General features: G+C 35.8%; 2 protein-coding genes across 3 annotated transcripts in view; one reads left to right on the top strand and one right to left on the bottom strand.

The window, feature by feature from the left end:
- Positions 1-874: 874 nt before the first annotated feature.
- Positions 875-15,039, bottom strand: RSRC2 (arginine and serine rich coiled-coil 2). 2 transcript variants are annotated; one of them, XM_088525111.1, is made up of 11 exons: positions 14,903-14,985; positions 11,512-11,668; positions 10,804-10,847; positions 9,836-9,913; positions 8,024-8,236; positions 6,720-6,863; positions 3,626-3,748; positions 3,458-3,537; positions 2,807-3,039; positions 2,036-2,125; positions 875-1,515 (listed from the first exon to the last, which is right to left on the bottom strand). In XM_088525111.1, exons 4-11 carry the CDS (start codon positions 9,841-9,843, stop codon positions 1,336-1,338), a joined length of 1,071 nt encoding a protein of 356 aa, XP_088381237.1. In that variant the 5' UTR covers positions 9,844-9,913; positions 10,804-10,847; positions 11,512-11,668; positions 14,903-14,985; the 3' UTR covers positions 875-1,335. The 2 variants fall into 2 exon arrangements, with proteins under 2 accessions (XP_088381237.1, XP_088381236.1); XM_088525110.1 differs by lacking the exon at positions 9,836-9,913 and having other exon boundaries at positions 8,024-8,214; positions 14,907-15,039.
- A 311-nt stretch (positions 15,040-15,350) lies between these two features.
- The window catches only part of KNTC1 (kinetochore associated 1), a 36,860-nt gene continuing 27,204 nt past the window's right edge, over positions 15,351-25,006 (top strand). Inside the window, 23 exon segments of the mRNA XM_088525146.1 lie at positions 15,351-15,488; positions 15,609-15,729; positions 16,081-16,196; positions 16,560-16,632; positions 16,710-16,787; positions 17,299-17,333; positions 17,567-17,677; positions 18,304-18,397; positions 18,714-18,766; positions 18,966-19,078; positions 19,838-19,892; positions 20,504-20,602; positions 21,516-21,559; positions 21,675-21,740; positions 21,831-21,906; positions 22,139-22,264; positions 22,362-22,451; positions 23,009-23,074; positions 23,502-23,563; positions 23,885-23,996; positions 24,082-24,225; positions 24,485-24,541; positions 24,624-24,725. Of these exon segments, the coding sequence (XP_088381272.1) occupies positions 15,357-15,488; positions 15,609-15,729; positions 16,081-16,196; positions 16,560-16,632; positions 16,710-16,787; positions 17,299-17,333; positions 17,567-17,677; positions 18,304-18,397; positions 18,714-18,766; positions 18,966-19,078; positions 19,838-19,892; positions 20,504-20,602; positions 21,516-21,559; positions 21,675-21,740; positions 21,831-21,906; positions 22,139-22,264; positions 22,362-22,451; positions 23,009-23,074; positions 23,502-23,563; positions 23,885-23,996; positions 24,082-24,225; positions 24,485-24,541; positions 24,624-24,725 (2,025 nt within the window). The 5' untranslated portion in view covers positions 15,351-15,356.

The following is a 25,006-nucleotide window of genomic DNA, read 5'->3' as shown; positions in this document are numbered from 1 at the left end:
CCACCGCGGGCTGCACGGGGCGCGTTGCACCCTGGGAGATGTAGTCTTATTCCCTCCGCAATAGCGGGCGCGCACTGCACGCCGGGAGCGGCAGTACGCGGGAACAACCTGCCCCAAAATGGGGGGAGAGCGAGTTGCTCAAGGTCCCTCTTCCTTCCCCAAACACGACCATCACGGCACGGGTCACGTAAGACACGAGGGAACACACACACGAAGAGAACACGAGTCTAGGAACAGCACAGTAAAAACAAGCCTGAGTTACAGCTAGAGGACAAATATTAAGTGTGATCAAACTTTATCTTTAGATTTATGCATATATACACATGGCCTCAAAGACAGGTTTTTGTACTTACATATTTCTTATGCTTTAAAGAAAAAAAGAAAAAGCTTTGAAGAAAAGACGTTAAAAAAAGTCTCCTTGTGAAACTCAAATAGAGCTAAACAATTAGCTCAAACTGCATTAAATGAGAAAATAACTGCATACAGCCAATATATTTTTGGACCAAAAATTGGATGAAAATATAAACTAAGCACATTTTAGAACCTTCTCATTAAGATTTTCATTAAGCACAGTGCACATCAAACTTGAACAGACTACAGTCCAATACCTTTTCCCTCTTTAGTAAAACATTACTGAGAAAGGTGAGGTATGACAAAAAAGGAAGGGTGTGCTAGTCTCAAATAAAAATAAAATAATAAAAAAACAAGTATTTATCATCTTCACTTATGGACCATACCTCCAATCTCCCTATTTTTAAAAGATTATTTCAAAAGAGGCAAATCAAATGCTCCATTTTGACATGTCATAATTTGTTCTCTGGCATCAGATAACAAATTTTGGAGTTTGGCCCAAAAGACAACTTAACATAAGACCTTAGAGAAAAAAAGTCTTTATTATTAACCAGGTTTTTGCACTGGATTATGTGCCTATTGGCCCAGACTGCTAAATAACATCTACACAATGTTTCTTTCATGTTTCAAGAATTGAAAATAACTGTACAAGGTTAAAGTACAAAAGTACACAAGACAGTGGACACGAAATATCCATGTATGAGTTTATCCCATCTGCTGCTTGGTTTGAAAAGTAGAACTTTAAACTAAAAAATACTGTCCTTCTATAGTTCTGTCAAGTTTAATGGAAGTGGGTATAACCTGATTACAACACTAACACCAGTATCACTGATCTGATATTTACAAAAAAAATTGTATTTTTCAATAAATTAAAGTCAATGCAACACCCATGCAAGCTAGAATGCTAGCTTTTTGGTGAACAAGGACCCAACATTTGAACAAGAATCTTCCATAGTCCCAAACTTTAAAAATCACTTTTTCCTCTCAGACTGTATCCATTCCTCGCATTGAAGATGTAAAGCCCAATCCCATTCCTCTTTGTGTATGAGTCTGTGATCTGGCCATTTCATACTGTGCATCTAGATTTCTGAAAACTTCTTCCTGCTGTTTCAGAGTTTTGTAACTCTCTTCGTCGACTGAACTACAGCCAGCTTCATCCTCGCTCTAGAAAACAGAAAGAAGAAAATAATAATTATTTCTGTAGGGAGAGACCTTTTCATATATCATAGACATTTTGAACTCTTAAAAACAATTATGCTTTGCTGTTTTCAAAGGCTGATGGGATTTCAAAGTCTCTGGCCTGATTGCTGTAGCATTCTAATCTGGTTTCTTATCACAGTTAAGAAATATTCAGAGCTTCATTGAGTCCTGTTCTCCAATTCATTCAAATAAATGTCTCCCAATTAAGTAACTATAGAGTTACTAAGCCTGACCTTTTATCACATTACAATGCTTAAATGAGTAAAAGCTACCACTAGTGCTGTTACAGATTGCAACAGATACACACGCTAGCCAAGAAGACCATGAAATACCACAATTTAAGCTGACAAGCAGCATTCAGTTCAAGTTTGTTTCAACTTAGCTTTTCGTGTTTTTCCCTTTTCCCTTTCCTTTTTCCCTAACAAACCTGCCCTGCAATTCTTAATAAACCTGATTACATATTCAGATTTTTTTTTTTTTTTACCTTAATGCCCATCAATTTTCTGAATTTGACATTTTGGTCCTTGTTTCCAAAATTTAGTTTTTCCCATATTTCTGCAGACTGTGATTTATCCTGCAAGAATTAAGAAAAACATATCAACTTTTTATGTAAGTGACCACTAAAAATCACAACATAATTGCAAGTAAATAGAGCCATATTGAAAATGAACCCATTGTGCAATTCTAGCAGAGTAAGAAGGATCCCATAAAGAAGTGTCCAGGTCACGCCTGACATTTCTTCATGGTGAAATGCTGTGGCCCTCTCTGTGTAAGCCTTGTCTGAAGGAAATGCAATTCCCATAAAGTTTACAAAATTTGGCAGAATGCATAAAGTGAATACTGGTTTTCTCCTATTATTACAGTAGAGAATGATACATACATCAGGAGGAACAGATTAGACAGGTTTATTCCCTCCTCCCACCAGTGCCACATGAATTTTTTTCTTTTCTAAGTCTGTGAAGTCTGCAAGTTTTTATGTAATTATCACACTATAATTAACACTTCAGTATTAACATACAGCATTGACACACAAATAAGTAGTATAAACTTTCCTATTGTTTGTGTCACAAAAAAAAATCCCTTGTTCAATGTCTGGTCATCTTAGTCCTTTCATCCTGAAAGTTTTATCTTGGATTTCCACTAATATGAAAACTTAGTACCAAATAGCAAACTAATTTAGTTGGAAAAACTTAAACTTTTTTAATGTAACATCTTTCTTAAACTCTTGAAACATGTTTAGAGATCATAGTATTACCCCTTCTTTTTTGCCTTGCCAAAGCATCTTCCGCTTTTTTTCTTGTTCAGCAAACTTCATCGGATTCACTGCTGCTGGGTTGTAATAACTAGGCACAGCTATTCCAGTCTCTGCTAGTGCTTTTGCTTGTAGTGCTGCCATTTGAGCTGCCATTGCTATTTGAGGAGTTACTTGTGTTCCCGATGCCAGAAGAGCAGCAACATTAATAACAGAGCCTCCCGTGGCTGCAGCCGCTGAATAGCAATGCGAGATCACACAATAATTTCAGACAAAAAACACACACATGAGAAAGCCAACCAAACCACACCCACTTTCTTCCATTAGAAGTAAATTGCAACATACAAGAAATGCCCAAGCACAATTAAATATTTCACTCTTCTGAATACTCCTGAACTTGTACCCATGTTCAAATTCTTGCTTAATAATGCATCACCAGATCATTTACCAGTCTAACATGCATCAGGTTTGTTATTAAGTCATCAGTACTGGCAAGAAATAAATCCTATTCTTATACATGGACCAAGTTGCCACTTTCTTTTTGCAACTGTTTACTACATGAGTTGGACAGGACTGAAACACTTAAGAGCATAAGCCTACATGGTATTTCATCCATACTATTCTTTAGGAATTTGTAAAATACACATGGGCTACCTGCAGCCATTTCCTGTTGTTTCTGTTTTTCAACCATTTCTTTCTCTCTCTGTTCTTGCAATTTCTTTGCTCTTTCCAATCTAGAAACAAATGTGAAAGAATAATTAAATATGCAAATACATTAAGAACAGATTATGTTATACCATATTAAGAATCGTTATTTCTGACCTTCTGGCTAATGCTTCCTGTGCATCCATAGCTGTATTTCGTCCCCGAAAAGGTGGCGGACTCGGGCTCCGGCTATGACTTCTGCTGAACCTTCGGGGTTTTTCTATTCTCTTCTTTCTTTCTCTGAAATCAAATTTAAGACAGTTGGTAAAATAATACACTACATATAATAAACATTTCATAAGCTCTGGAAAATTACAAAATTAATTGAGAGCTCTCGAGAGAGCTCTCAAGAACAGCTTTTGCATACTGAGGGTACTGGAACACCCTGGAACTGGAACTATCAGTTGCCCTCACATTGTAATAGGACAGAGCTAGAATTTAAGATTCCCAGCTGCAAAAAGGAACAAAATGTGTAATTTTAAGTGCTGCTTTATCCTATTATCTAGTGTTTGGAACACTTTCTGTTCTAGCGGGTAGACTGACCACTAGTAGCCCAAACAGATCTGTTCAAGAGACCTTTCTTTAAATTTTGATGAGAGGAAAAAACAACAACAAAAAAATCACTGCATAACTTTCAGCAAGTCAATTGCAAGTAAACTGTAAGACACATCAAGTCACAATACTATACCACTAATAAAAAATGTAAGATGAACAATGGTTCTGCAGGTATTTTCTACTTAAAACATTTTTATGAACCATTTAAGATAACTAGAAAACAAAGGGGACCGGACTGATGTTTTACTAGAAGATGACGAGATACAAACGTAACCACTGAGCGTAGCATATCTGCTTTCTTATGTTTCAAAGACACCTTCATTTTTGCTGTGCTGACTACTGTAGCTTGGCCTTGTCTTTGATGCTTTACTGCACTGGTAAACATCAAGGAAGTAAGAACCTGAGCTTTTGCATTTGCGCAATTCAATTTGAAACAAGCAGATGGTGTCATGTTTTCCACCTAGTATATAATCAGAGCAATGCAACAGAACTGTAAGCCTTCCACACATGAACATGCAGAACAGCAAGGCTGTGTGCTTGGAAGGACAGATTACTCAAAGACACACGAGTCTGAGACTATGCAAAGACCCATCAACAGAAGTTCAGGCCATAACTTTACTGTAGCACAGCAGATACTACATTTCATGAATGAGGGAATTCATTTCATGGCTGGCTTCCAATAGATTAAGTTCGACACCACGCTCATCTGGCTTGTGAAGAGTTTTTCCTTGAGCTTTACCCTTTAATTCTGTTTTCAAAGGCTTCAAATGAGAACAGAATGTGGAGAAGGGTTCTAGCTATTTATTTTCCCCTCCCTAAAATCTCTAAGGCAGAAACAGTAAAGAAATGGATTCGCGCAGCATAGCCATTATGAGGTAATGAGGCACTGTTCCATTTAAAGAAATTCCTAAGCTATGAATATACCTTACTTTTTCTTCCCATATTCACTGTTCTGCTTCAGGTAGTTTGACTTCCACTGCAGAGGCCAATATTCATTTCAGGAGGTGGAGTTTTTAATGGAGTCATTCAACAAAAAAAGGTGTTCAAACATTAATGTAAATAATGTAAATGTAATAATAAATGATTTGGGTTTATCACCTTACATATTGTGCCAAAAGGTGCTTAAATACCTTCAACTGCTTGTAGTGTGTATATACTGACTGAAGACTCAGCTTTACTCACCCCAGCTGAAAGTTTGGTAGAAAGTGCATGCCAATATAAAATACGACACAGACCATGTAATTCAAAATGCTCTTCAGAAAGGTAAGTCTTCTTAAAGTTTCACAAGTGATGTTGTAGCATCACACCAGTGTGCAAGATTCTTAAGTCTCCAACAGTTCACTGTAATGTTGAGTAGTCAGTACCAACTTCTATACTATTGAAATATGCAATTTAAAGTACTCTAGTGAAAATATTCATAAAGTTAACTGGAATACTGGCAACATTATCTTGGGAGTTCTTGAAGGTCATCAATTTACACCCAAAATTCTACTTCAGAGAAGCAGGAGGGGAAAAAAACAAAAACCAATCATAGTAATTAAGTCTTATTTCAACTTATTCATTCAGAAAATCCTACAAGGGCATTAAAAATACAAAGGTGATATAAATTGGCTCAGATTTTTACTCCGAAATACTGAATGATTCACTAGCTAGAAAACATTGCCTCCTAAACTCTAAGGAAAGCCTTAACTCTCTAGCACATTCCAGCTGAGGCACAAATCCCAACTAAATCAAAAAGACCTAGACCTGATAGTGGTCTAAAAGTTTTTTAATCTGTGCTTCCATTGGTTTATTTTGAAGAAGGAACGAGAGTGGCCCTGGGAAAGCAAGGGGAGAGTGGTACAGAGGATGAACAACATGAATACTCTCTTTCTGGACTTGACTGGAGAGCTGATAATCACTAGCACAGAACAGTACACTAGGGCCAAAAGCAGCCCGGATGACTCAAAAAACCCACCTTAGCACTATACTAACTACACTAGATCCCAGCTAAAATGAACAGATCTTTAAATAAAGTTAATGGAGCTTATCAAAATTAACACGGAGCAGAATCCCTGACAGTGTTTCCACTGTGTTTCCATTTTATGATTTTATATATATGTGGAAAGTAATAATATTTTTAAAGTAGCACTCTGCTGATCATTACTACACTGTAGTACAAAACACACAAAATAATTTGCTGTTATCTTATTATTCACTTTTTCCTACTTATTATTCTCCAAGCCAGTAAATTAAGTTGTGACTTAAGAAATGAAGAAGTTCAACTATGGTAACCACACTAACCAAAATACTAAGTTACATACTTTATAGTATCTGAGGAAGACTAAAATAGTGATTTTAGACAGTAACCATAAAATTAAGTCTACAGTTAGGCATTTCTAACTGGTAATATGGCTTCACACTCTGATAAGCTGAGAACCTGAGACACTTAAACCATCTGGGACAAATGTTTCCACAGTAAGTGCATGCACAAATACCTTGTGTTTAGCTCACTATTCATAGTGAATGCAGTTGAAAGGATAAGGAGAAACAGTTGCAGTATTTTTCCAGAGTAAAACAGTTTTTAACTGGCCAAACCCAGCATTCTTTTACACAACAGAATCCACAGACCATTCAATCAAATAACAACACAAAGTACATGGAAGTTAACACTTACCTGCTTCTGCTCCTAGTCCTGCTTCTACTTCTACTTCTATGTCTGTGTCTAGATCTTGATCTAGAACGAGATCTTATGCGGCGCTTTCTCTCTCTGCTGCGGGATCGGGATTTTTTCCTATCACGACTTCTACTACGATGACGTCTGAAACACACATCCCAAATTCTTACATATATTCTCAATTTTAAGTTTGGCTTCTACTTAGGGATCAGACACAGGCTTGTCAATACAGGACAAAATACACCAAGAAAAGTGAAGGGAGCAGCAAACTATATGCAGAAGACTTTATGCCTGGAATGGTTCAAGTTACAAGACGAGGAGATTAAATGGGAAAGGAAGCAAACATAACCACCAAAACCAGAAGAGTGATGTATTTAGAGCTTAGATACAAAGCCACACTCATCAGTATAGGTATTTTCATTTGTTCATGGAAGTGTATACCTCAGCACAAATGTGTGTTTAAACTAATTAAATACAGAAATCTTAAATTCAATGTAACTCTAGCCCTCCCCAGGATATCCCAATATCTTTGAAGAGGTAAGAGAAGTTGGGAAGCAATGCCCAGATGTCAGCTGAAGAACTGCATGTAGTCCCTCACAAAATCACTAAGGTTGGAAAGGACCTCTAGAGATCATCTAGTCCAACCCCCCTGCACACTCAGGGTCACCTGGAGCACATGGCACAGGACTGCATGCAAGCAGGTTTTGAACATCTCCAGAGAAGGAGATTCCACAACCTCTCTTGGCAACCTGTTTTAGCACTAAGCTATGTGACTGATTCTCCTAAATGCTTATCATATCATTAGCCCGTTCCTTGACATTACATTTACTATTGGCCCTTCACCTATGGGCTGAAAGGTTCCACTAGCAACAACCTATATACCCCAAATAATACTTCTACATGGCATTGTCTTTATCTAAAGTCTTCATGGAGGATGCAAAAAGCAATGACACTACACCTTCTTTCCTGTCACTGACAACAGGTAACATTCCACATGCACCCTGTATATGACCTACAAACCTGGAAAACATTAGGCAGAAGACACACATAACGCCCTGGAGATACTTTACTTGCCATCATCTCCTCTCCCACCATCTCTAAGTCCCTAAAAAACCCAAACATGCACCCATACACAGCGCACAGTAACAATGTATTCAAAATCAGAACATACAACATTATTTAACTCCAAAGCACTAATTTATGCTATGAATGTAATTCAAATGTATTTCAGAATTCTACACAGATTCTGAAGACTTTTATGAATGTATTTTAAGGAAACAAAAAAGTCATGTGAAACAGCTTACCTTTCACGAGATCTGGATCTTGAATGACTCCGCCCTCTTGATGATTTTCTTTCTTTGCGTTTGTGTCTATCCTCACCATTTTCAGATGAATTTAGGCTCTCTCTTCCTCTGTCAGAAGAATGTTCTTTGTCATTGTGGTCTTCAGATTTGTGCTTCTTGGAGGACTTCTCTTTGGATTCATGTCTTCTTGCCTGTTTTAAGAAGAAGTTGGTTCTTTCAGGAAAATAGTGCAACAAAGAGAGTTAGTATGGGTATCAGAAGATAAAAAATGATAAGTTGTGATGCAACATTAGTAACCTTAGGAGTGTGACTCAATCATGAATGATGGCTATTTTACCTAATGCCACCATCTACACAATGTTGCAAATACAAACTATCATCCCCTCCCTTCCCCTCCTCCCCACTGTTCTACATTGCCCATCTAGGTATCTTTACAGTGTTTCCATAGGAGAGTTCACAGCATTTTAACAACTGTCATTCTCAGATACCTGCTTTATTCTAAACAAATGGTGTGTTCCTATCTTTAAGGATTTGAGAATATATGAATATGCATATATATTCATACCCACATTTGCAGTTTATATTTATCTACAGCCTACCATACAGAAATAATTATTAGAATACATACAGCTGTAGACACACTATCCTGCTTTTGAAATTATTCTTCTACACATTAGATACTTCAAATTTATCTTTACATAACTCAATCCAGCAGTAACTTCCAACAGTTTTTAAAATGCAAAGCAGTAAGAAGTTACATGGCTGACATCACATTTCTAGTACTTAAAACTAACATGCCTCACTGAGACCTCCCATAGTAGTTTTAATTTAAAGATATGCTGCTACACCATACTGCAATTTCTTCCTGCAGTGCCTCTTAAAAAAAAAAAAAAAAGAAAAAAAAAAGATTCCTTTTTATAGCTGCAATGCCAAAAACACTAGCAAGGTCAGGCCTGATTTTTGCCAGTGTTTTCCTTGGAGACTAAGTCATGACATCAGCACCTTTTCTTAACACATCCAGTTTATTTTGAAACCTTTCTAGCATAAGAAGCATAGCCCACTTACACAGGCTTATATTCAATAGCGTTTTGTTTCAAATTGCAATTTAATTGTCATATTTATCTTAGATAAGAATTCAATGCTTCAGAGCTTTCTCTCTAAACCTGCTCTTCGTTAAATACTTACAAATCCTCCCATAACCATAACGCTCACTCAAAAGAAAAAAGTCTGGAAAAGATACAGTAACTAGCTCACACCACCCACTTATTCAAGCTTTTCCAACTGCTTGTTAATATAGTTCAGATTCTAAATATTATTTTTCATGTATACGTATCTGATGTAGGTTAGGATTTCTGTCGCACTCCACAGGATTTTAATTCTTTGAACAACTTAAACTATATAGTTGTGTTTTCATGCAAAATATTACTTCTACAAAAAAAAATCAGATTTGTATGATGAAAATAGTTTCTGATGTACATATTAAAAAAGTTTTGATATGCAGAATTTATTCTATCAGCAAAGAGCTTGATCTCACAAGTGAACAGAAAGTAAATCTACTGTGGGACATTATGATTTGTTCACATAGTGAAACTTACAAAGTTTTAAATATGTTGGGTAAGATTAAATTAGATCTCTAACAACACTGTAAAACACTGGACACAATTTTAAATGAGAAACATCTTTTCTGAACATTAAAACATTCTTTTTTAAAATCAGGCTTCCAGGCACACACTTAGTAATAAAACACCATTATATCCCATAACGGATTTAAGATACTTTTAAGGGAAATGAGTTTGAATGACTAATAGTTACCTTATCATGAAGTAGGCTTATAATTTTGCTATCTGAGTCTGCAGCGTCTTCAGTTCAGTCTCTTCGCGCATTAGCACGCTGAGTATGATTTATTATAGAAATGTTATCATGTGATCTAAACAATATATTCAATTTCACAAAAACTCTCCTAGATTATTTTTTTCCTTTTTTTTTTTTCTTTCTTCCTTTTTTAAACAGAGCTTCCATTGGAATGGGAGAAGGAGTAGTTCCTGACCCGTGCTAAAGTTAAAAGCCCCTCCTCTGACACAGTCTGCTATTGCCCCATATGGCTTAAGCTTCCTTTCTGACCACTTTCGATGCTCCTGGCTTGCTTGGTTTCATCTCTTCTCTGGTGGTTAAGCCAGTTATTTCCAACGTATTATTGATGCTGTCTCTTCTCACTGCCTGAGCTTGAGACAGCCCTCTGAAATTTTTGTTGTCACTGTCATACTTCCAGTTGACCCTTGTTGAAATTGTTTGTCAAGCTGTAACAGCCTTTACAATTGAAGGATGCAATAAACAGAGCTTAGTCAGGTGGGGAATTATTTTTAACAATTATACTTGAGTAGATGGGTATGTATCACTGAAAGTCCTGAACACTGGACAGGTATAAAGCCACACAAGGCCTAAGACTAATGGAAGCTCTGTGAAACAGTCATCAAGAACACCACTTTATTTCTCCATATGAATTCTTTCATTTGGCTGCTTCCACAAAAAAAAATAAATTAATTAAAAAAAGTTACTAGTTTCTGAATGCATTTTCTATAAAGCTATTACCTTGTCAACATGATGGCTGCAATCATGCTTCACTATGAAAGGATCTCCATATCCATTTTAAGCTTAAAATTTTCAATTTTTTTGTACTTACCATAAGGTCATTTATATAGGTTTACACATATGTGCATTACTACAAGATACTTTTAAAGATGTATTGTACAATTACCTAAACACTACAAAGTATTAATTACCTCTTTGCTTCTGCTCCGGCTTCTGTGTTTTCTTCCTTCATTATCTGAAGGAAAATAGGAGGGGAAAAAAAAAAAAAAAAAAAAGACAATTGTTGTTATTTACCTAGTTAAAGGGTTGGTTAATTATAAACTTTCTTCTTTCTTTTAGTTGTTTCATCCCCAAACTATGAAAAATCATGTGTCTAATCATATCTAACTAAAATGAAGACAAACTTACAGTATCTTTTCTCCCCCTTCCCTCTGCAACTATTTTTGTCTCCTCACTATATGCTCTCAACATTGATCCTTTCCCTTAGCACTTCAGTCATTAAGACTGAAGATAGTTTCAATACATTGGATTTGAGATGAAAAACTGAAACTAGTAGTTTCATTTTTTCAAAATCTTTCAAATCATTGCAGCTTAATCTGCATTTTGTCCTCAAATAGCTTTTAAAATATTTCAGTTCCACAAGCACGCATGACTCAGTAACACCAGAATATGATACTGTATACTTCCAAACACTTGCAGTTTCATCCCAGCCGTATCTTTCCTGAGAAAACGAAATTTCATCTCCATAACAACTGCTTTGTCAGGATACCTACTAAATACCCAGAAGAATAACATCCTGCCTTTAAGTCTTCATTACTCCTATTAGCACAAACTCCTATTACCCACAAGACTTACATAAACATGCAATTAAAGTGACTTTGGTTTGATAAGGACCATACCTGACTTTCGTCTTCTTTCCCGTGACCGTGAACGTGATCTTGAATAATGATGTTTTGATGTTCTAGGAGAATTAGATGCATCTGACTGTTCCTTTTTCTTCTCCCTTTCTGGAGAGGACTTTTCTGGGGCCACCCCATCTCGTTCTGTGTCACTACCCTGAATATAAAGACAGAATATTTAAGTAACAAAACTAAAAACTTCGGACCAAAGTTAAGTCTTGTTGATTTATAACTGTACTGTTACAAAAGAAGCATCTCCCACTACCAGTAACCACTGAAAAATTGCAATAATTTTTGAAAGTTTACTCAAAACAAACAAACAAACAATTACTTTCTGTCAAGAAGGTATCATCTCACTGTTACTTAGGCACCAGCTTGATAAACTCAGTGAACTACGTAACCGCACACAGGTTCTAGGACACCAATGCACAATTAGCATTTTACTTTTCGGCTACGTTACATTATAATTGACGTTTTTTCCCCCTGCCACAAGCTTTGGGAAATCTCTGTGAGGCTAAACTTTACAGAAACTTTGATTCAGTGTTCTCTAAATGGTGCTGTTTATAGATCAATTACCTTTAAACATTTATGCCACTAAGATTACGTAAGTACTATGCTGCCTCAACAGGTTGAAGCCACCTTACAAGTCAGGACATTACTGAGGCACAGCACAGAACTCTCACAACCTTCTGAGGTACAGTGTGGGTACTATGAAGAAACATTATAATATGGTATACCTCGTTTCATTTCAAGAATAATATGTTCATGGTATTTTAAAACAATTAAATTTTGGAAAATGCAAAACAGCTATTCTATGTAAAATGGCAAAAAAAAAAATCCTTACACAACAAAATCTCCGCAAAAAGCACGATGTTCCCTCCATCCCTTCCAACGCCAAAGCCAAAAAATTATCTTTAGTGTGTAGCAGTCAAGATTGTTGACCGTGCTAAAATTTTGGAGAAGTAAATGCTTACAATGGGCATGCCGTTCAATGAAGGAACAGAATGAAAAGAGCATAAGGAAATCCTTTTCAAATGATGAGAACACGCTCATTAGTGCCTTCCCAGACTCATTGACCTCTGGTGTTTGCATCATGCAAGTGGCAGGCACAATCACACCTTCCGAGCATGATGTGGCTGCACAAGGTTTCACCACAGACAGTTTGGCTGAGACAATGCTACTGAATCAAAATATCAGAAAAACATATAGGTTACACTCCTCAGCTGAGTTCAGAGATGTATTTTTACTTGTAACCTAAGCAAGAAATGTGACAACCAGTCAGATGGTGATTTAAAGGCATTATTTTGAAATTTAAACACTTTTTTTTTGTTAAACCACAACAAATGCTATAAACACATTAGCTTTCTTGATCATCATGGTTAAAAATACTGTATTAATAATAATACTGTATTAATTCTAGCTTTCTTCATGAAACACTACAGCTAAATCTTAAAACTTATTAAAACATTACAAGCTTATATATAATTAACATTATATATACATATATACAAAAAAAAACCCCAAAAACTTATATTCCAGCTACTAATTTTTAGTCTATTCAAGTCTTCATTAACTTGCATGAACACAAAAATACATCCACCAATTAATCTCTACAAATGAGATACAAAATAAGGTACCCCATTACCACAATATAACAGTACTTATTTCAAAACACACCATTATCTGGGAGGCAGGGGGGAAACACTGAGAAACTGCATCTGTGGCAGACCTTTCAATACAGTCTCAGTTACACTATTTTAATACTCCACCCACTCCTCTGAAAACTCTTAGAACATTAGATAAGGAAATGGGAATGTCCCTCCTATTTGTGACCTTAGCCATCACAGTCCTTGGCATTCCACATCCATCACACTGGTCATTCTAGTTAAAAGTTTGTTAAGACTTTGTTAAAAGTCTTCTCCCTGTTCTATCCAGTCATTCCCCTTTTTCACAAGTCAACTAAGGAAACTTTCAAAGTAACGTTGAGATTTATACAGATCATTTTGAAGTTTTATAAGGATAAGAAAAACATCAGCCTGCAGTCCAGGTTAACTTTTGTTTGTTTTCTTAAATGTTGTATCTAGCAGAAATTAAGCCCATTGACACATTTTTCAAAGCTACAAGGCTCTTTTTTATATACATTACTACTCTTTAATTACCACGGACACTGTGCCTTACAATAATTTCTCAACCTTATAAAAACAGACAGTCAGAAAACACTGATTGACTTCAATAAGACTATTCTCAGCTAATAAAGCACATGTGGATTTGTCACAGGATCAGGATTTCACTGAATCCCCACCTGCTATTTAGAAGGAATCTCAAAGATAGGGCCAATAACCGACAGGCAAAACTACAAGTAAATTCTTCAGTTATTCTTATCGGCATTTTTCATCTTACTCTTAACAGGTTAAATTACAAAAGACCAAAAAAAACACCTTTTTTTTTTTTTTTTTTTGGAAAAGATAAGTTTTTCCAGACATACATGGTCCTCTTGTTCTGTAGTAACTGGTCAAATTTTCAAGAAAAGTTAAATATCAAAACATCAGAAAATACTTAAGAGCAACTCTGATTAGTTTTAGCACTTTTGATCTAAACCAGGACCTTTCTGCACTCTCAAGTGAATAAAATTAGTTTTGAAAAACTTAAAAGACACTGTGTTTACACAACTCTTCTTGTCTCTTTCTCAATTATGGGGGAAATATATCCATAAATTACCAGACCACTGAAGGGAATAAAGGAACAATCTTATGTCACACAAAAACCCAAAGAATGATGTCAGTGTTCTTGTTCTTTGCTTTTTCGTAGACCCCAAGCAAAGACACGGTGGTGTAACTACAGCAAAGATGTTTCCCATCATTGTTAACCATAGACCCAGAGACGAATAAAGCAATCTAAACTCAGTGCAGGGAGATGCTGTAAATAACTAACTAATCCGTAGCCAAGTTCAGAGAAGAAACAGTAAGAAGAGGAACTCTGTGCAAACGGGAACTGAACAGGACTCAACTACCAGAGTGATGCTCCCTTTTCTCCCCTCCCAGAGAGTTTGAGCTCCACAGCCCTCCTGACAAACGTTGCTCCTCCTCCTCCCACTGCTCTTTTCCTAGGGCAGGAAACAGCAGCGCCCGGTCCACAGGGTCCCCCCCTTGCTTCTGTTCAAGCCCACAGAAACAACACAGAAAGTTCTGGAAAGAGGGAAAGCGCAAGGGAAGGAGAGGTGGCCACCCCCACCCCGAGGCCCATCATGGCGCCGACAGGGGAAGGAGCGGCGGGCGCCATTTTGTCTCTCCGCGCACACCGCTTCCCGAGCCAGCCCTCCCCACCTCCCTCGCTCTTCCCCTCCCCGCTACCGCCGCGGCCCCGTTTCCACCCCGCTGAGCCGGGACGCCACTCACCGCCATGGCCGGGCGCTCGGGAGGCCGCTCCGCTCACCGGCTGCTCGCAGGGACCCAACCTCCCACAACGGCAGCGGCCGCGGCGCTCGCGAGGCGACAAGACGAGCCCCGCCCGCCCCCTCCCGCGCAGTGCCCGGATGCAGCGGAGGGAAGGGAGGCAGCGAGCGGGACGTGCCGCGGTGCCCTCTGGGAGGGGAGAAGGCGGTGTCCTAGCAACGTGGGGGGGAGGGAAAAAGACTTCGCTTCAGGAGGAAGTTTGCCCTGCGTTGCGGCCGGTAGCGATAGCGAACCGTTCCCGCCAATTTTAAAGACTGAAGAGGCGCGGGGGCCCGGGTGGCTTCTCGGGCCCTTTATACAAAGTCTCTCTCTCTCTTTTTTTTTTTTTTTTTTTTTCTTTTTCTTTCTTTTAAGGAAGTAAACTATTTTCCTGTCGGTTTTTTGTAGGTAAACATGTGGAACGATATCGAGCTGCTTGCGAACGATGACACAGGGAGCGAGAGGCTGTGCGTAGCGTTAGGGCAGGAGTGCGGAACTGCGCTGTACCAAGTGGATACACTAGTCCAAATAACGTCTTCTGAGAAGGTAGATGCCATCAGGGTTGCGTTTTCCTCTCTCTCGATAATTATCAAAACTTGGCTGTTGTGTTCTGCAGCGCTATTGCAATTACAGCTATATTTACAGCTAGAATAACCTTTTTCTTAGGTCTCAGTGAATCCGCAGCTGTATGCGTGCAGCTCCAGGGATGGCAGCATTATTGTTGTTGACAGATCAGTGGTACTTCTTGACAGTACCAGCCAGTCTCTTCAGATGCACATTCAATTTGGTAAGATCATCACTTTGCAATTCAGCTAAAAGCCAAAACTGGCTTTTAAATATGTGTATAGAAAATACTAAAAATACTTTGCATGATTGTTTACCCTGTAGAAAGAAGCATTATAACATGTGCCTAAATGATAAAATGGTATTGCTGGTTCTGTGTGTTATGAAGAGTATTTCTATACAATAAATTATTCTCTGAAATGAGAGCATGCCTTTTCTAGCAGTTTGATTTATAAAAGTAAATATTTTTGAAAGAAAAAAAAATCTGTGATGTTGTCCACTCCTGTGTTTTAGATATGAATGCCTTTTAATAACAAAATCTTAATATTTGATATTTTGTTATGGAACTTTTCAGATACTAATGTGGATGTGGTTGGTATGTGTCAGGAAAAACAGTTTCTTGTGGTTGGTGAGAGAAGTGGCAATCTCCATCTTATTCACATACCGTCAAAACAAACCTTGCTAACTAAGGTACGGAACTTTATCTATCTTTACTTTCCTGAAAACCTTCATTTTCAGAATTTCTACTTTTTTCCTCCAGATATATTAAAAAAAAATCCTGAGTTGGAACATATTTCTAGTTTAAATAATCATACAGATAAATGAGGTATTTTTCTTCCCCTAAATAACAAACAAGTGCAATATATCCATAAATGGTGTATAAACAAGAACCATTTCATTGAGAACATGAAGAGTGAAGCCTCAGAACTACCCATCTACCCAGTTCTTTACACAAGAAAAACATAGAGTTTAACTGATGTTCAGTATTTCAAATAAAATTTTGTTTTTGTCCAAACACATGTAGAATAATAGTCTATGTTGATTTTGTTTTAGATTTTAGTTGAAAAATCTTCAAGTGAAAAAACTTATTTAAATCTCATTATTGAAAAAGATAATGCAGTTGCAGGTAAGTTTTAAATACTTTGTCTTTATCTCAGTTCTTGTGTCTTTCTTTTTTTTAATATTTTGTTTGTTTGTTTTTAGGTGTCTATCATATGTTCATTCTCACAAGCAATGGATTCTTTTGTATTATGTGCCTCCCACTTGCTAAAATACAGGAAGGTAGGATGATCTCCAAAGTTTTTAGAATTTTCATATGAACTGTATTTAGCTGTATTTAAGAAGCTTTTCTATGCTTCTTTCTAGTGAGGTCAAGAGCCTTGTCCTAAAATATTTAGTGTGATCTTGGTTTGTTTCAAAGTAAACTGAAATAGAACTAGTTATATAGTAAAATTGGTTTTGGATTCTTCCAAAAACTGCTTTAGCTAGGGTTCTTGTGAGTCGTTGTTTTAGAGAGGGTACTGAGTAGTATGGAAGCAGAATTTAAGTCATAATGTAATACTGTACTGAAGAATAATAAGACTATTTTTAATGTTGTGTAAGCTGTAGTTATTAGTTATTTTTCTGTCGCTTCACATTGTGATAATAGAAACAGACCTTATCAATGATATGGGCAAACGTGTTTTGCTGTGTTTGATGCTAACCTGAATAATCAGGTTAGCATCGAATATCTTAAATTAAGTTAGTCCTGTATATTTTTAACACTGTTATGTATATATATTTTTTAACATAGCAATTGACAATCTGGATATGATTACAGCAAAGAAGGTAAGAAATACCTGTTCTCTAGCATATGGGTTAATGCGTAGTGCTTGTAACATAAATATGAAACTCACAGGTCTAAGTTACTTATTGATTTATTATAACAACTAGTAATTGTGTGTTTTATTTTTTCCTTACCTTGGAGAAGTAAGCAGTTAAGTTCAAAGATTTATCCACTGATATATAAATAACTTTCAATTTATCTTTGTTTTCTTTCCTTCCCTTTCCTCTCCTGCAAGTTACAAGGACAGATAAAAACAGCTTTCATTTCCACGGAAGAGTATCACAGCCTTGGCTGTCAGAATTTTGTGATAAGTAACTCAATGGACAACATCCATCTGATAATAGGGGTAAATAGATAAAAATATTTATAATGATTTTTCTGTGCTAAATGATGTCATTTATTTGATCTGCAACATTTATCTCCTTAACTGTTTGAAAAAGAAAACATTCTGTTTCATGAGCTAAAACTTTTCATTTATCAGTTCCTTCATTACAGATTTTTAAGCTTTAAGTTGTTCTGTATGGCTATGTTTTTTCCTCTGAGGAAACAATTGCCATTTCAGACCTGGCACTGTTATGATGAATAGGAAAAAAAAAAAAAGATTTTTTTCTTAATAAATGCTTAGACCTTAATAAATCACTGCGGTACCTAGATTTGACAGACTAATGCATAGTCTAGTCCTTGGGCTTACAGAGACCAAGCCAAAGTTGGCAAAAGTCTTCCTATCAAGTTCCTATTCAATAAAGTCTGTGTTGCTGATGGTAATAATAGATGTGGTAAAGGTCATTCTTGATATGGGAAAGGAGAAAAGCTAACTTTTAAATACATTTTTTCTAACTTATCAACTTTCATGGGGAAGAGAGAGTTTGGTTAGTCTTGCAACTTTACAAATGTTTTAATAAATTAAAATTAAAGAACCAAATCTGTCAATTACTACATTTAATGTAAAACCCCATTTCACTTTATTAATAGGGTAAAGGTGATTATGTGCTCTCCAAATGGGAGATAGACAGTACCAATAATCTAACATCTGTTCAAAGTTTTGCTGATTCAAGTCTGATCGAAGGTAAAAAAAAATTTCTTCATAGACAAATGTAGAATTCATATTTAGTTACATAAAGTAATATATTTTCAATTACCTTTTTAATAAGTACAAAGAAAAAGCTTTATGTTGTAAAAATACAATCAAGGTGTATGCTTCAAAATTCTCGAGTGTATGTAAATTCTACTTTTGTTGAGGCTAAAATTCTAATGGCAAATCATAGATCTGTAAAGTTAAACTTTTTTTTCCAATGATTGATTGTGTATTGTAAAAAAATTGTGCTTTAAATGTATTTTTAAGAAAAATATTAAATTTACATAAATATGGCTGTTATTTTTAGGTGCAGTGAAACTTCAAGTTCTTGACAATCTGCTGCTTGTTTTAGATACAGAGGTAAATGTAACAGTTTAGAACAATTATTTTAAAATTGTATCTCTAAATATGTATTTCCATAAAATAATGATACTTGTCTTCAGATAATACAGTATTAATCTATGGAATATGTTAACATTCTGCTCACAAAAAATACAACAAATATAATCCATGAAAAAAATATGAGAGCATATCTTAATATTTGTATGTTTTAATCTAGAATATTTTGACCATGTGGGATGTCTATACACTTACTTTAATTTGGGATTGGCCTTCAGTGCATGTTGAAGAATATCTTCTAACTACAGATTCCGATTCTTCTTCAGTCACACAGTAAGTGTTAAAGCATGAATTCTGAAAAGTTGTCTATCATTACAGGAAATGTCCAGCAGTCACTTGACCTTTTTCTATTGTAAAGGATTTTTAGAAAAAATAATTTCTAGTTAGTTCAGATAAGTCAGGCTTAAACATGAAGAGGTATAAGAACTGAACTGCATGGTAGGAAAGATCCCTTCTGCACCTCCATGTGTGTTGCTGAGATTTTTCTAGGCAGTAGGCCAAAATACTGGACTGTAGCTCAAGTATTCTTGGGTTTGCTTTGTGGACAAAAATCCTTGTTGTTTTCCTCAGAGATTCTTTTTCTTGGTTTGCCTGTTGCTGCTAAGAAAGTTTGAACTGAATCTATACTATTTTGGAAATCCTTCTCTGGAGTATGGTGTGTAATATTGTTTACTGGCCTGTTATAAAAAAATGTTATATCTTTAGAATAGATAAATCTAGAACAGATCTTCATTATACAGATGGAGAGAAGTTACACTCACGTCCTTAAAGAAGGTTTTATTTGTTAAGAAGTTAATAAAAAGCAAGACTTATGCTTTCCATTGCTCTTGCAATTGGGGGGGAAAAAAAACAGATGTTACAAAAGCTTTAAAAGGTCAGAAATTAAATGTCCTCTATATGCTAAAAGGTTTTAGGTCCTTCATAAGATTCTAAAATATACTAGTTTCTATGGAAAACTAAGTTTTATAAAACTCAGAAACCAGAATAGTTTTAACAGTAGATTGATACAAGATTTTGCTCTTTGTTCTGTAGGCAAGGGCTTGCCAGTGTTAAACTGATAATTCTGACAGTACCCGATAATAAACAGGTACAACCTCCTTATTTGTTTTCTCTTCCTCAATCACTATGCGATTACTAATAAAAAACAATAGAAGATGACTAAATATTTGGAGCATGCAGAACTTACAGGAGCTCAAGGTCAAAACTGAGACTTGCCATCTAGGTAATTTAGTATACTGAAAAAGGGGTCACTACTATGTCTTGTAAGACTAGAGGGCAAGCAGTTCTGCTGTTTGATTATTTTTAATGATAGTTTAATAGTAGTCAAATAGGAGGCAGCAGAATTTGCTGTTGTCTCATATAACTTAACAGGTTTCTTTAGAGCACTCTTTGCTGTATTCAGCATTTACCTGTGTGTGCAACTAGTAGCATTAACTGAGAGAGAGTGCCACAGGGAACATGGTACAATATTTTAAATTGAGCAGGTCTAATCTCACATGACAGTATCTGATACTGCATTATATATGTGCAATATATATATATATATATATATATATATATAAGTAAAGACTTCCATCTAGTTCTATAATAACCCAGAAATGATTTGCAAATATGACTGACACACTTTTTTCTGACTTTTATATTTGTGTCCTCATTCTTTCCTCTTTTTTGTTTCATTGTTTTTTTTTTTTTTTCCAGATGAAAAGTCTAATGGTTTTTGCACTGCCTACTATGCAACTGTTGTATTCTTTGGAAGTATCTATTGTTTCTTCACTTGTTCAAAGTGGAATCAGTACAGTATGTTCAATTTTTCTTTCTTTAAAGAAATATAATTATCTGAATAGATATAATTATTAAAGAGGGTACTGTGTTATTCTTACACAGAAGGAAAATGTGCTAAAAATTGTGCAGGAACTGTATGTAAAAGGATTAAATGATGTCCCAAAGGAAAAGACACAAATATAGCAAGCTGAACAAGTTGTTTCTGAGCCCAGATCTATTAGTTTAATGTTTAATTCTGGTGTTAATTCTACTTGCTGCTTTATAGCTAAAAGCTATATGAAGTTTAAAACTTTCTTACTATAAAAAATGGTCTGGGTTTATTTAAGATTTATTTAAATTTTAGATGAAAGAACTAACAATGGCTCGTTAAAATCGTTAAGATGAGCGTACCAGAGTTTGGATCTGCTGTGCACCAAAATGGGAAACAGATGAAAATAGCTGACAGGAAAGATTATATATGCAGCTACACTATGGAGAAAATCATGACTTATATTATCTATTTCTCTTTGGTCTGACACATGCTGTGGTATTTCTCACTTTGACAATATTCCATTTGTGGAATGCTGCAAAGACGTCAAATTCTAAAAGACGTGAAGATGGATATAGTGTGGCCTGGTAGTTATTCAGAGGGAAAAAAATGAAGAAGATTCACTTGCTTTGGAGAGCAAATTGGTAGCAGTTACACTTAGATAGTAGAATGGTTTCCGTGCATAGATGAAAAGTCCAGTTAAGGCCATCAGAAATTTTGAGTGGTAGAAACCATCCAAGAAATCAGATGCTAAGATTTTAATTAAAAAGCAATAACAACCTTATTTGAAAGAAGAGCAGTGGTTACTCTCCAAATTAATAAGCTCTTAAGGCATTGCAGTTATGCTATTTTATGATTCTTGTTTGAAACTCTGATGATTTCTCTTGTTACTTGTCACAGGACACAATATACTTCTTGGAAGGAATTCACGAAAATCACCAGAGGTAAGATAATGTTCCATATAGCACTAGATTACTGGTGTATAAAAATGGCAGATTCATTCTTCATACTGTTATTTTTAAAGTAGATAAGCTAAAATAGTTCCCTTGTCACCCTCAGTTCCCTTGAAGGCCCGGTTTCTATTGTTGTGATGAGAAGTTTAACAGAAGCCTTGCCAGAAAACAGGTACTTTTTTCCTTTTGAATTTAGTTTTTTTCCCATCTGTAACTTGGCATGTAAATTTAAGTATGATGCCTTACTTTATTTCACCCCTAGACTAAGTCGCTTACTTCACAAACACAAATTCACTGAAGCTGAGAATTTTGCTATTCAGTTTGAACTGGATGTTGAGGTAAGTTGCCCATTTTTGATAATTACTTTGGGAGATAAATGAGTATAGCGGAACTTAAAAGCAAATTCTGCAGGCAGCACATCTCACTTTTGCAGTTGAGGTTATGCTGTATTTCTTACTACAATCTGCAGGAATAGATTGATTCTGGCAAGAGCCTTAAAAAGTCTAAATACTGTCTGGTTAAAGCTGAAGTCTGTCAAATTGTAAACAGAGTTGTTTTGTTTTTAAACAGCTTGTATACAAAGTGAAAGCAAACACTATTTTAGAGAAATTAGCTTCAGCTTCTGTTGGGAGTTATGGTCAAGCAATGTGGCTAGATCTTGTGAATGAAGCCAAAGAAAATCTGCAAAAAATTCAGGTACCTTTGTGCGTTCTATCCTCCTTCCCTACTATTTTCATTGAACTTTTAAAGGCAGGCACTCAGAATTAAATTATTTTTTTCCTCAATCAAACAGGATAGCCAGTTTGTTGTGGATTACTGCATAAATGCTCCATGGCCACTATATGAAACAACTCAGGAAATGTTAAATTACGCTAAAGTCAGGGTAAGTTCATTTTTTTGTTAAATCAGACTTCTTATTATCTGTTTACTCCTATTGCATGAAGAAGCAAAGTTTCTTCTGGTCTAGTTCTTACTGTTAACAGCACACATGTTGGTCATGTTGACTGAAAAAGTTGCTTCTAGGGTGTACTTGCAGTCCATGGGTTAATTATCTACATAACTTATGTGAAATTAATTATTTTTACTGCTTTCTGCATAAGTGCATAAAAGAGATTTCTCTCTTATTTTCATATTGAAGTTTTAGTTTTGAAGAGCAGTCCTAAGTTCTTTTTACTTTCAGAACTAAAAACACAATACATGATTTTTCCCTTCTAAACATTTTAGTTTTTCCCACCTTATTACACAGAATCAGGAGTGTACATTATCTGTCTGATCCTGCATGCATGTAGAAATCCAGTTACAGCCAAAATTGTAGAATAAAGGGCACAATTTACAGAGGTGATAGTTTTGTGCTAGTGTCCTCGTTAAATTCATGCTACTGTGTCCAATACATTCTGCAGCAACTGAGATGTCAGCCAATTTTTTCTGTATTTGTTTCAGATCTTGAAGAAAGATGACAGGTCCATTGCTCTGTCACCTGATGGGCCTTTGGTATCCATAACAGAGGTGAGGACAAGCATATGTCCTACTATATGCTAAACATTTATGATATGAGGTTTTTAAAAGTTTGTAGTACTGTCAGCTTTCTGACAGCTTTCAGACAGCTTTCAGAATTAAGTGATTCATTCAGCCATAGAAAGATTGATTTCTGAATGCTCCAGATTTGGAGGAAGAAACTTTCTTAGGGGCTTTTAGTTACTTATTTTATTTCTTAGATGTGTTGCATATTGCACAACTTTAATCCAAAGTTACAGTTTTCATTTGATCCTTCTTGAAACTGGATGAATCTTTTATTAGACAGACTATACTACCTGTGTAATTAACTGAAATTGTTAATCTTTTCCTGCATTTCTCCTTCATGATAGTTATTCTAACCATGTAATACTGATATTCTGTAATCCATATATTGATTTTATCTCTTGTCTGCATACAGGTATTGAGAGCTCAGTCAAGACTTACCACTTTCTATGGAGCCTTTGGACTAGAGAAATTCAGGTTTGTTTTTAAGATTTATTAAGATTGAAGATAAATGTAATTTCAACGGTTAACATATCTTCAATTTAAAATGGGATTTTAAACCTGTGAAAGTTTAAAATGTCTTGTGCAGACATATATATGTGTGTGTATGTATATATATATATATATGTGTGTAAGTTTTTAAACTTACATTGGAGGCATGTAGTTCCCTCCTCCACCCTTTAAAAGTGCCCTTACCTCTTACAGTATATAGCAGTAGCTAGCAAAGGTTTTTTCCTCCCCTTTCTTTTTAATATTGATATATAGTAATAGTTTTTCTTTTCATTTTCGAACCTCTAGCGGCATTGCGTGGACAGAATTTTTGAATAATGAAGATATTTTCAAGAACATCCTTTTTCAGCTAGAAGAAGGAAATCTACCTTGTGCGCAGTACCTCTGGCTTAGGCATCAGGTGAGAGGACATAACCATCTCTTTGGTGTTTATGGGGATGTTAAGTCCTTTTAAACCTGCTAACTATTCTTTTTTGATATTTTAGGCAGACTTTGAAAGCAGCTTTGATGAGAAAATGCTAGAGAATCTGCTCAATGCCATCCCTGTCACAGTTCCTTTAAAGGAACTATGTTTGTGGCTTAAAAATGTTGTGATACCTTTCTTAAGAAGAGTTGTGCCAAGGGGACAGGTAGGACTACTAAGAAAATGCCTTAACTAAATATAGACTTAATAAATACAGAATGTAATTTTCTTAGACTAAGACAATATTGTAGTTGGACCTACAGAAATTGCCTTTTTTAAAAAAAGGCCAGAACTCTATTCTTGCTTTATTTTTAAAAAATTTTCCCCTACAATTTTGTTTTAAAAGAACCAATTTTAAATATAATTTTTAATATCAAATTTTGTTTTCCTAGATTATGTAATTTCTATAACTGTATTTATTTCAGAAAATATTAGCAAAATGGCTGGAACAAGCTGCTCGAAATCTTGAATTAACTGATAAGGTTAGTCAAACTACAGAAAATTTACATGTCTTGCATTTCTGTATGTGTAATATAGTTTGCTAATGTCAATTATTTTGAACAGGCAAATTGGCCAGAAAATGGGCTCCAAATGGCAGAGACCTTTTTTACAAGTAAAAATCAAGGTGAAATGGGAATGACAACATTTGACCAGTGGAATCCTTTGGTAAGAAAGGTGAAGGGGATGTAATTAGTTGGTATTAAGAAACATCTGAACGTATGCTCTGTGATAGAATTGAGCTAGAATGATTAGATCACTAATCCCCACTATTGGGGATCTAATATGAGGAAGAATGAAATCGGTGAAAGGAACTAGCTGAGTTCCAATCTCATCATGCATAATATATCTGAGTATCTTTTAATACACAAAGAAGCTTGTGTACCAAAAAGACCTTCTATTTCGTTAATGAACTTACATGCAAACTTAAATCAGAAACAAGTTTCATC

This window comes from Tinamus guttatus, unplaced genomic scaffold, assembly GCF_059628265.1.
Source record: "Tinamus guttatus ecotype Peru unplaced genomic scaffold, ASM5962826v1 Tinamus_guttatus_pri_ptg000223l, whole genome shotgun sequence".
Lineage (NCBI taxonomy): Eukaryota > Metazoa > Chordata > Aves > Tinamiformes > Tinamidae > Tinamus > Tinamus guttatus.
Note: the sequence above shows the minus strand (reverse complement) of the source record. Positions and strands in the feature narration are given on the sequence as shown.